The 12,474-nt window shown below is 33.5% G+C and overlaps 1 protein-coding gene across 10 annotated transcripts in view; it reads left to right on the top strand.

The window, feature by feature from the left end:
• The window catches only part of LOC127881066 (rap1 GTPase-activating protein 1-like), a 218,588-nt gene that overhangs the window by 183,440 nt on the left and 22,674 nt on the right, over nucleotides 1-12,474 (top strand). For 9 of the 10 annotated variants that reach the window (XM_052428681.1, XM_052428678.1, XM_052428679.1 and 6 more), the window contains 4 exons: nucleotides 1,892-1,975; nucleotides 4,384-4,437; nucleotides 5,022-5,192; nucleotides 6,970-7,073. In XM_052428681.1, coding sequence (XP_052284641.1) covers nucleotides 1,892-1,975; nucleotides 4,384-4,437; nucleotides 5,022-5,192; nucleotides 6,970-7,073 — 413 coding nt within the window. The remainder of the gene's footprint in view (nucleotides 1-1,891; nucleotides 1,976-4,383; nucleotides 4,438-5,021; nucleotides 5,193-6,969; nucleotides 7,074-12,474) is intronic. The other variant, XM_052428680.1, reaches the window with a different exon arrangement.

Raw genomic sequence — 12,474 nt, 5'->3', positions numbered from 1 at the left:
ACAGTTCTAGGACATTGTTCCCCTCAGAACTTGTAACTGAGAACTATTCATCAGGAATAACCTGATTACCTTGGCCCAACTGGTGGGATGATTGATCTTAACTTCCATTATTAAATAAAGTTAATATAAGAAAATATATAAACTTTATTTAACTGTTATACTTCAAATAGTTACACAATAAGAAAATAAGTATACTATTGTTCACACCAACATTATATATGAACAATAAGTATAATTAATGTAAGAAAGAACATTTTAAAGGGAGGTAATATCACACTGGTACACATATTTATTTTAAATCAATAGAACAATTGTAGAACAATTGTAGGCCTTGATTCTAGACATGTTCTATATGTGTTCTTATTCCCCATTAGAACTTTTGTAGAACTTACAAATTTAAAAATTGAAGTCAAATTATCATTGTCTGAATGAGTTTATTCAAATATGTAGAACAATTGTAGAACAATTGTAGACCTTGGTTCTAGACCTGTTCTATATATGTTCTTATTCCCCATTAGAACTTTTGTAGAACTTACTGGTTCTTAAAGAGTTCTAAATGTGTTATAGAACTACATTTTAGAACATTTTTAGAAATGTATTGAACTTATTTTGTCCTTGAAATGTTCTAAAAAAGTTCTTGTTTATTATTGGGACAGTTTCAGAATTAAGCCATGTTCCACAATTGTTCTGGAATTATTCTAGAAAACTGTTCTGGAATGATTCCAGAACATTAGTTATAGAAAGCGAATATGAAATGTTCTAGAACTGTTCTTGATGTTCTAGAACAGTTCCAGAACCGTTCCAATTTCTAGAACAAATTTTCGCAGGGGACACTCTATGCACATGCATTGAGACCAGCTTCTTCAGATCGTATATTATTTCCATATACAGTCATGTTTGGTTGATTGCTTAACTGGAACATGAGAAGTCTGTCACTTTTGATCTCACTCTGTCTCTATAGGCAAATAATATCTATGTATTCAAGTTGAAGAGTCCATCACACTTTTGATCACACTTATTTGCTTGTCATTTGCTTGTTATTTCTATAACTTAAAGGTAAGACTTTCATCTAACTTTTGTTCTTTGGTCATGTGCTTGTTATATATCTACAAATTTAATTTGAAAATCCATTCAACACTATCAGAGATGGCCAATCAATATTTGTATATTCCGGATTGTCTTCTGAAATTATGACAACAACAGGAATGACTAACTACCTATTAAATTGAACATTGCGTTTTTTTAACAAGATTTATTCATTGAACTGTCAAAAGCAATCCCGATCACTTACATACACGTATAGCTCTTACTGGAATTAACTCTTTTAGTGCTGGAACCGAATTTTGAAGGCCTTTGCAAACAGTTTTGATCCAGATGAGATGCCACAGAACGTGGCTTCTCATCAGGATCCAATCTGTTTGCTATTCTTATAGTATTCTTTGAAAACAATCGAAGAAAATGCTAATTTTAGAAATTCAGCAGACGACATTTTAGCAGACGACAAATTACCCAGCATGCAAAGGGTTAATAGCCTTGCTTCAGGGAAAACGTTGCTAATGCATTTCCATAAAGTGTTTGTCAGAGATTAGCGTGTGAAGTCTGCACAGGCTAATCACCGTGGGACAACACTCGCTGCTTTTTTGGTAATTTGTTTTGTTTAAAAGCGGTCTTAAAATTAAGTTTAAGCAGAAAGTCTTGTTCTTGATTAGCCTACGCAGACTGTGAAGGCTAATGTGGGACAACACATACATTCATTAAGCCCTGTTTTCCTAGATCTAGGCTCAAATACACTTGTTTCTCATGAGCAATTCTCAACACCAATAACCTAACATGCCAGTTATTGTTGTCATTCTGCTGCCATGACGAGACTTCTCTTCTCTCACTCACTCAGGCGCCCGACTTCTACGAAATGCTTTTGAAGTTTCAAAGTCGTCGCTACGAAGATCAGCGCTGCTCGCTCCCGCTAGCGCTGCAGGTTGCCTTTCCCCACCCACTTGGGGTTGTCACGTCCTAGTAGCGCTCAATTTGTCATTGTCTGCTTAGGTACTCAAAAGTACACTGGGCACTCTTAAGTATACTACAATGTACCTGGGGTATGGAAAATATACTTTAAGTACCCCTGAATATGAACTTGTGTTTTAAAGGGTATTTTCCGTGCCGTTGGTACAACGTAGTACACTTAGAGTACCCAGGGTACTTTTTAGTAGAACCTCATGAGCAGACAACGACCAATTGAGCCCCACTTTACTTTTACACGTCCTAGTTACAGTAGTTTTTGCACATGTTGTGAACCAATATCTGCATATTTATTGTGTACAGTGGTTGGTAAGAACAGAACTGAAAATATTTTAAGGGTCTTTTACTATACCCTAAAATATATACTTAAGTCTAGTTCTGAGCCTAAATTAGTGCAAAACTACTGTGTAAGTATTTATATAACTTGGAAACTAATTTTCTTGTAGACTTGTTTGTCTATTCTCGAAATCAAATGTCCAAAGCCATTTATCCAGCCCAAAGTTTTATATCTTACATTATAAAACCTCCAAAATATACAATCAAATTGGGATTCAATCAAAATCTCAAAAGATCACAATTTTAAGATGATTCAATGAAATTTCATGTCAACATCATGTAAACAATTAAATAAGCTAAACATTATTAGCTCGATCCTTTCAATAATTGTTCAAAAATACAATAAAGCATTAAGAATAGCCGTCAATTATTTTGATTGTTTAATGGAAGCTTTTTTAGTATTACCATTCAAATTAATTTAATTAATTTTCAATTTTCTGTTCTTAAATTGGTTGGAAATAACCTATAAATTATTCCTTATGACATTTCAATTAATATTATGAACAAGAAAACATATTTTACATGATTCTTATTCAGATATTGGTTATTGTTGTGTGGTTTTAGATTTAGGTGAATTAAGCCAAGTTTTCTGTAATTTTAGCACTGTTGTCACACTTGTTTTATTTTTAATATGTTTGAATTTAACAGTTTATGAAACAGTTCAACAATTATTTTAGTTGTACATGTTTATTATAAATCGTAGTTTGTTTTTACCAGGTTTTTGACAAAAAGGAACATTGTTATTTGATAATGTTACTTTACATCATAAAGTTTAATTTATAATCACATTTTACAGGCTAACACAACACTTGTTGCAATTAATTCATGTTGTTTGTTATGTTCACTTTTTTAACATTAAACAGTTTAAAATAAAAATAGCACATTGTCAATCTGAAATAAATTCTAAGATAATTGCGTTTTATCTTTAACCCTTTCAGTGCGGGAACCGAATTTTGAAGGCCTTTGCAAACAGTTTGGGCGTCTCATCAGGATCCAAACTGTTTGCTATTCTGATAGTGTTCTTTGAAAAAAATCGAAGAAAATGCTAATTTTAGAAATTCAGCAGAAGACATTTTAGCAGACGACAAATTTCCCAGCATGCAAAGGGTTAATTAAAGAAATGTGACTTAAAACACTGTATCTTTGCTAGTGTAAAATAAGGTATAATTTATTAAATGTCTTTTTGTTACATTACATTTTTGTGTATTTTCTATACATGTTTTTCATTTGGTGTAATATGTCAGTGTTTACTTTCTTTAATTTAAAGTGTGTTTTGTTTATAGTTAACTTAATAGTTAACATAGTGATTTTTTCACATTCAAGGTTTTTCAGTTTAGATAAATCAAACACATTATTTAAAAAGCCATCGTAATACAATAATTATTATTACATACTATAAATAATAATGCTTTAACATTAACTATATATTAATATTTTTGATACTCAAATTGAATATATTTTACATATTTCCTTGCAATGGGTGGTTGTTTACTGTTGCAAATATTTGTCAATGTAAATGCCATGTTAGATTGAACTGAGTGAAGCACTCTATGAAACATGATTGTGACAAGCATGTCCTGTATTCTAAGTCTAAAATCTCAAAATGAATACCTAGCCTTCTGAAAACAGGTATTAAGGCTGACCAAAAGTGAATCCAACAGTGGGCATTAACCCTTTCCGACTCAGAAGCAAAGTGAAAATGGCTTAGTGCAAACAGCATCAATCCAGAACAGCCTACGAGTAATTGCAGTCTGTTCAGGTTTTATGCTGTTTGCTGCTCATCAGTGTCTAAGGGTTGAGAATAAAGCCTTTAAAACTTAAATCTAGTAAGAAAGGCCTTTATTTAAGTTTAATTTCTAAAGGACTACAAATTCGTCAAAATATGTATCTAAGTGGTACAGGGTTTATGCAACATATATTGGAGTACTATTATCCAGGTAATACCTTGATAAACCCATACTTGGTATGCATCTGAGAAAGGCGAAACCATTGGTGTATTTTCATTAAAATGTTTTTTTGTGTGAATTAAAGGTACAGACAGAGGAAAGGCTGAATGGCAAGAAGGATACTGACACTGTTAAAGAGGTATGTACCTTTAATTGCCTCAACTAAAAAATTAAATAAATGTAAAATAATTCATATTGAGAGTAATATCTAAGTAGCTCTTATGTTTTTTTATGCGTTATTTGTTTTAAGTATGGTTAACAATATTAAATTAAACACACTTTACAACATTTATAATGTACAATGTCTTTTGACATAAATGGAGTTCAATTTTATGTTATATTTTAAATGCTTTCTGGGGCCTATGCATTTTATAAATAACTTCCTCAAATTTACAATCATTATAGAGCCATTGGTAAAGCAAGAAATCAGGTTTTATTGCTATACTGAGGAAAGAGACATTATGTACAAGACTTTTACTCAACCAAAACTGAAAGTTTGGAAAGCACATGCCGATTTTACCTTTGTAATCAAGATGCCATACCATGTTCAACTAATATATACCAGCTTCTCTCTGGGAAAACTGGGCTGAATACATGTGTGCAATTTGTTGTGCCAGATTAGCAGGTGCAGCCTGCACAGGCTTATTTTGGACGACCAGAACACTTATGCATTAAACCCAGCTTTGCCAGAATGGGACTCATATTTGTACCCCCTACTTTCAGCTTCTGAGTCGCCCAGGCCCCTACCCGATGGTCCATCTGCCCCCGGGGTGCATGTTTACCGTCCATCCGGGCGTCCTGGGGCCAGACCCAGGGGAAGAGAACTCCAGGGTCATCGCGACCTCTGGGTTGGAGGACGGCTCACACTGCTATAGGAACCACTTTCTGGGAACTGTAAGTATAGGACATTTTTTGGGAAATCTTAGATCATAACATATACAAACTTCAATGTATTTGGTGATTGCACTGGCTTAAGGAACCACTTTCTGAAAACTGTAAGTATAGCACAATTTCTGGAAAATCTGAGATAACTACATATAATAACTTCAATGTATTTGGTGATTTCACTACTCTAGGAACTATTTTCTGAAACGCTAAGTTTATTAAACAGTTTAACCCTTTGCATGCTGGGAAATTTGTCGTCTGCTAAAATGTCGTCTGCTGAATTTCTAAAATTAGCATTTTTTCAAAGAATATTATCAGAATAGCAAACAGTTTGGATCCTGATGAGACGCCACGTTCTGTGGCGTCTCATCTGGATCCAAACTGTTTGCAAAGGCCTTCAAAATTCGGTTCCCGCACTGAAAGGGTTAAATGTAACATATTTTGTGATGCATTTTCTGGGAACTGAAAAGTTCAGTCAGTGGATAAAATTTGAAGCCATTTTGGGATTGCTCATATTGAGAAAAACATTTAGTATAGTGTGGAGTGTAGCCTGTAAAATAGTGTGGAGTGTAGCCTGTAAAATATAAAAGAGTGTTAAGATATATTATTCAAAGTATATGCAGTGTGTGTTTGTGTAAATGCCTTCCCATTGTACTTAAGATTAATATATTTGTATTGACTTAAAATTTTCTGGATTCATACCATCTTGCATTTGTGTTTGATAATTAATTAATGGATTTTTGACAATGTTTGAGAAGACCCACACAAATTGTTGAACATTAGTGTCTGACAAATAATACTGGTTTTACATTATAAATATGGATATTAAAGGGATCTTTTCACGCTTTGGTAAATTGACAAAATTGAAAAAAGTTGTTTCAGATTCGCAAATTTTCGTTTTAGTTATGATATTTGTGAGGAAACAGTAATACTGAACATTTACCATGGTCTAATATAGCCATTATATGCATCTTTTGACGATTTTAAAACCTAAAAATTATAAAGCGTTGCAACGCGAAACGATTGAATAATTTGGAGAGTTCTGTTTTTGTCGTTAAATTTTGTGAAACTACGAAGATTGCTTATATAAGGTATAAAATACTTCACGTATATGTACTCGGCGGAATAGCTCAGTAGGCTAGAGCGTTTTTACTTCAGGACTCTGGCAGGACTCCAGGGGTCACTGGTTCGAAACCTGGTTCGGGCAATGTTCTTTTCCTTTTTTTAATTTTATTCTTGATTTTTTACTGGAGCTTTTACGATCCAATGTTTACATTTATCGATATAAAGCATTTAATGAATAAGTTAAAAAATGCCAAAATCTGTGAAAAGGCCCCTTTAACATATTCAGACATAACATTTAAAATCAACATCAAATAATACCTGGGTTCAGTAAAAATTTTGATATTCACGTATTCAGACAAAATCAACAATATCATATAGTATCCAGAATCAAGCCAGAAACTTAAAATCGCCAATATAAAAAAAAGAAAAAGTCAAACTTAATTGTTCATAATTTCTTATTGAACTTTTTATTGCTGCGTTTTTGCGGAGTCAAATGATTAATGCAGCTTAATAAAGGAGCACTCTATATGCTGACACATTTATTAAAAAAATGAAAAAAAATCTCAGTAACCAGCTGTCATTGTCAAAGTATTGATCTTTTATCCTAATATCTTAGCTAAGTTTGTTCTGTCTCGAAACTAGTTTTATGTTTAATCTGGTCATCCCTTGTACAGTTGAAATGATGAATTCACCCAATGGGAGCTTTTTTTTTGAATTTCAGGAACATTTCAATTGCTACACTCTAGATGAAGGTGTAGGGCCCATGATTTTGTCTTTTAAAGAAGAACACATCAATTCGCAGCAACAGATCCGCTGCATTTTAAGGTATCACATTCTTAATTTTGAATTCTTTTTAGCTCACCTAAGCACAACGTGCTCATGGTGAGCTTTTTGATCGCCTTTTGTCCATCGTCAGTTGTGCGTCGTCAACATTTTGCCTTGTGAACACTCTGGAGGCCACATTTATTGTCTGATCTTCATGAAATTTGGTCAGAACATTTGTCTTATTGATACCTCGACTGAGTTCGAAACTGGGTCATGCTGGGTCAAAAACTAGGTCACTAGGTCAAAAAAAGAAAAACCTTGTTAACATTGTAGAAGTCACATTTGATGCCCAATCTTCATACTTTGTCAAAATGTTTGTCTAAATGATATGTTGGTTGAGTTCAAAAATGGTTCCGGTCCGTTGAAAAACACGGCCGCCAGGGGGCGGGGCAGTGTTCCTTATATGGCTGTAGAGAAACCTTGTGAACACTCTAGAAGTCACAATTTTTGCCCTATGGACATGAAACTTGGTTAAAACATTGGTTTCATTGATATCTCGGACGAGTTAGAAAATAGTCCAGATCGGTGAAAAAACATGGCCGCCAGGTGGCGGGGCAGTTTTCCTTATATGGCTATAGTAAAACCTTGTTAACACTCTAGAGGCCACATTTAATTATTGTCCAATCTTCATGAAATTTGGTCAGAAGATTGGTCTGTATGATATTTTGGATGAGTTCCAAAATGGTTACGTTTTTCTTGAAACATGGCTGCCAAGGGGCTGGGCATTTTTCCTTATATGGCTATATATGGCTATAGTAAAATCTTGTAAACACTCGAGAGGCCACATTTATTGTCCGATCTTTATGAAACTTGGTCAGAAGAATTATCCCAATAATATCTTGGACGAGTATAAAAATGATGCCGGTTGGTTGAAAAACATGGCCGCCAGGTGGCGGGGCATTTTTCTTTATATGGCTTTAGTAAAACCTTGTTAACACTCTAGAGGCCACATTTATGTTCCGATCTTCATGAAACTTGGTCAGAAGATTTGTCCTAATGATATCTTGGATGAGTTCGAAAATTGTTTTGGTTGCTTAAAAAACATGGCCACCAGGGGGCGGGGCATTTTTCCTAATATGGCTATATATCATGTTTCACAGTGTTTTGCTTTTATATATGCAGTCATTTGCATATTTGAAGATTTTATATTGTTTTGCATTAATATATGCAGTCATTTGCATATTTGAAGATTTTATATTGTTTTGCATTTATATATGCAGTCATTTGCATATTTGAAGATTTTATAGTAATAGTTTTATAGTTATTTGACCATTTGAATATTTGTTTAATAGTATATGTCATTTGTATATTTGTTTATTGTTGTAGGGTTTCATGATCTTGTACAGCTACACTTGATGTCTGTTTTCTTGTCAATCTCTGGCAATATGATATTTAGGGGTAACACAATCTTAGTTGTAAATGCAATATTATACAACATATTTACATCACTTATTGTTAAGAGAATCATCAAATACCTTTCCAATATTTCCAATATAAGCAACAATGCTTGTTAAAGATTATTGCATCAACATTACATCTTTCTACAGTTTTGCTGTAACACCTTTTCCTATATAAGCCAAACGCAGAATGGATTCAATACCTCTGCTCTATTGCCATCTTGCTGTGTGTTTGTGTCAATAAAGTTCTACAGTTAATGTTGCTCTGACTTACAGGTAAGACATTTATATTACTTCTACTTTACTTGTATACGTGATATAAGTTCAGTATTTTGTATGTATTACAATTGTTCATTCTACATGCAAGTCTAAATATTTGGTGATTATTTTATATATTAAAATTCTTCAGTTACCTCTTGCTAAAAGCGAGTTATTCCTAAAGTTTGATGTTTTAGATATTGAATACTTTCAGTTGTAAAATTTGTATTGTTAACAATTAATAGCATTTGTTCAGGACCTCTGCTCTATTGCCATCTTGCTGTGTGTTTGTGTCAATAAAGTTCTACAGTTAATGTTGCTCTGACTTACAGTCTTTCATTATCCTGCGCACTTGGGGAAACAACGTGAAAGTAACAAATCGGTCACTCATAAGAAAGAGCACACGCTAACCGAACGTGTGACAGTGGTGAGAATCAGACGATCCCATGAAGAGGACTCCATCAGTGCCAGGACCATATCTACTCAGATCCTTGACAAGGGCAACAGCTGAGGACCAGACCACAGTTGGGACAGCGACAGCCGACCACAGCTCGGATCAAAGACAGCCGTCTACAGCGGGACCAGTCACTGCCTTCCACAGAGGCGAGCACAGCAGTCAACCCAGACCACAGCTCAGACAACCACAATCGACCACAGACAACCTCCACAGCCCGGACCAAACATCTCCCTCCACATTCTAGGGAATGGCAAGATACCAAGGTAGGCCCAGTTTTTACATCGAATTGACTAAGAAATCTAACCGACTGAAGGGTTTACTTTGGGAAATTTGTCAAAAGAATCAATCGCATAAATAACCGATAAAATGGGTTAAATTTTATTTATTAAAAATATGTAAAATTCCACAAAAATAGAAAAATTTATGATAGAAAAAGTAAAATTATGAATTGAAACTGTATATAGCCTAAATTCAAACAACAATAAAAAAACAACAGGAAAAATGTTATATAAAAAAAGGACAAAGAAACAGTTTTTGTGTACATATTATGTTTACCTGTATTTTAGTGATAGTTGTTTTCAAATATATTGTCAGTTTAATGGTAGGTGTTCCTAACATTTATTAACCATAGTTTAAAAGATCATTTAATTTACTTCATTCTGATAATGGTAGTCTGGTATTAGGATTTGCAGTCTACATGTACTATGATTATGATCATAGTAAGGACCATTTAACTGTAGAATTACGGAATATTATGTTACAAAAAAATGATCTATGATCTTGTAACTTCCAAGAATTCTACAGCATATAAAACGGTCAGGTCGCTATCTTTTGTCAGTGACTCTACCTAAACTTCACGGTAGATGTACTCCAACATGCATAGGTGACAAACCATGTTTGTGTGGAACAACTGATAGGACTTTCACACTGGATCTGCCAGTCATTTTCTGAGATTGTATTTTTCTCTTTTAGACAGACATTAGACATTATAAGAATGTCTACACTTCCAAATACCAGACATACAAAAATAAACATAACATAGGGAACCTTTTTTTTCAAGATTGGGCGTGTGTTTACGAAAGAGATGTCAATAATTAGTAGTTTTATCATCATAAAGGGGTTGTTTTTAAATTATCAGAGGTTAGATTTCTCGCATTTCCATGTAGGGCCCTACCAAGACAGAAAAGAAGAAACTGAATAGTTGATATATGTAGTGTATTGTCATTTCACACCTTTTGTATGTGTTTAGTTTTTCTCATTATGTCATTAGTTTGTTAGTAAGTTTGGGTTATAACCTAGGTTTATGTTGATCCTTTAAGATTCTTAATAAAGAGTTATCTTGTAACATGACAGTAATCTAATTAAAATTTAATTGTCCCATTTAAACAATACATTGCCTCCATTTAAAATGATGAAGCTTGCATTTTGTTAGATGGCATACCTTTCTTGGTTCAATATTAAACCTCAACCTGAGTTAGTCTTTACAGTGGGTTAATTTTAAAGTAATGACTGATCATCATGAATAAAGTGCTAAGAACTAAGTGCACGGTTCTACAACCCATTCTAGAGACAATAACTCTAAATTAGGCCTAATGTTGTCTATACGGGATTTTTTTTCCTGTTCATTCCATTGTTGGTAACAATCATTTAAATGGAGCTGCAATTGTGCAAGATTTTGAGTAAGAACACTTTGTTAATTACTTAACTTATAACCTTTTTACAGTCTAGAATGTTCTTTTTCATGTTGTTCTCATGTTGTTGTAAATATTGCCTAACCTCATCATATAGTCATCATTTTAAATTGTTCATTTAACTGGATACTTCACAGTTTCTTTGATTTGTTTACAATGCAGGAGCATTGGTTTCACAGCGCAGGGGAAGATTTCACAGTGTTTTGCTTTTATATATGCAGTCATTTGCATATTTGAAGATTTTATATTGTTTTGCATTAATATATGCAGTCATTTGCATATTTGAAGATTTTATATTGTTTTGCATTTATATATGCAGTCATTTGCATATTTGAAGATTTTATAGTAATAGTTTTATAGTTATTTGACCATTTGAATATTTGTTTAATAGTATATGTCATTTGTATATTTGTTTATTGTTGTAGGGTTTCATGATCTTGTACAGCTACACTTGATGTCTGTTTTCTTGTCAATCTCTGGCAATATGATATTTAGGGGTAACACAATCTTAGTTGTAAATGCAATATTATACAACATATTTACATCACTTATTGTTAAGAGAATCATCAAATACCTTTCCAATATTTCCAATATAAGCAACAATGCTTGTTAAAGATTATTGCATCAACATTACATCTTTCTACAGTTTTGCTGTAACACCTTTTCAATATTCCAATATTGTCAACAATGCATGTAAAAGATTATAACATAACATAAATTAAGACACAAACAAATTATTCATGTTGAGATCTTAAATGACAGCCTGTTATTGGCATCTTAATCAAAGCTCCCTTTTGATGTTACAACATACTTTGTTGTCATTACCTAATTGTGGGTCAGAGCAAATCTAAACCAAATGTGACCATAACAACAGCAGATGGCAACCAACTCCTATATAAGCCAAACGCAGAATGGATTCAATACCTCTGCTCTATTGCCATCTTGCTGTGTGTTTGTGTCAATAAAGTTCTACAGTTAATGTTGCTCTGACTTACAGGTAAGACATTTATTTTACTTCTACTTTACTTGTATACGTGATATAAGTTCAGTATTTTGTATGTATTACAATTGTTCATTCTACATGCAAGTCTAAATATTTGGTGATTATTTTATATATTAAAATTCTTCAGTTACCTCTTGCTAAAAGCGAGTTATTCCCTAAAGTTTGATGTTTTAGATATTGAATACTTTCAGTTGTAAAATTTGTATTGTTAACAATTAATAGCATTTGTTCAGGACCTCTGCTCTATTGCCATCTTGCTGTGTGTTTGTGTCAATAAAGTTCTACAGTTAATGTTGCTCTGACTTACAGTCTTTCATTATCCTGCGCACTTGGGGAAACAACGTGAAAGTAACAAATCGGTCACTCATAAGAAAGAGCACACGCTAACCGAACGTGTGACACATGCTTTAGTAAAACCTTGTTAAAATCTAGAGGCCACATTTATTGTCCGATCATCATGAAACTTGGTCAGATGATTTGTCCCAATGATATCTTGGATGAGTTCGAAAATGGTTCTGGTTGGTGGAAAAACATGGCCGCCAAGGGGGTGTGGCATTTTTCCTAATATAGCTATAGTTAAACCTTAATTATTAAC

Source organism: Dreissena polymorpha, chromosome 5, assembly GCF_020536995.1.
Source record: "Dreissena polymorpha isolate Duluth1 chromosome 5, UMN_Dpol_1.0, whole genome shotgun sequence".
In the NCBI taxonomy this organism is placed as follows: Eukaryota; Metazoa; Mollusca; class Bivalvia; order Myida; family Dreissenidae; genus Dreissena; species Dreissena polymorpha.
Note: the sequence above shows the minus strand (reverse complement) of the source record. Positions and strands in the feature narration are given on the sequence as shown.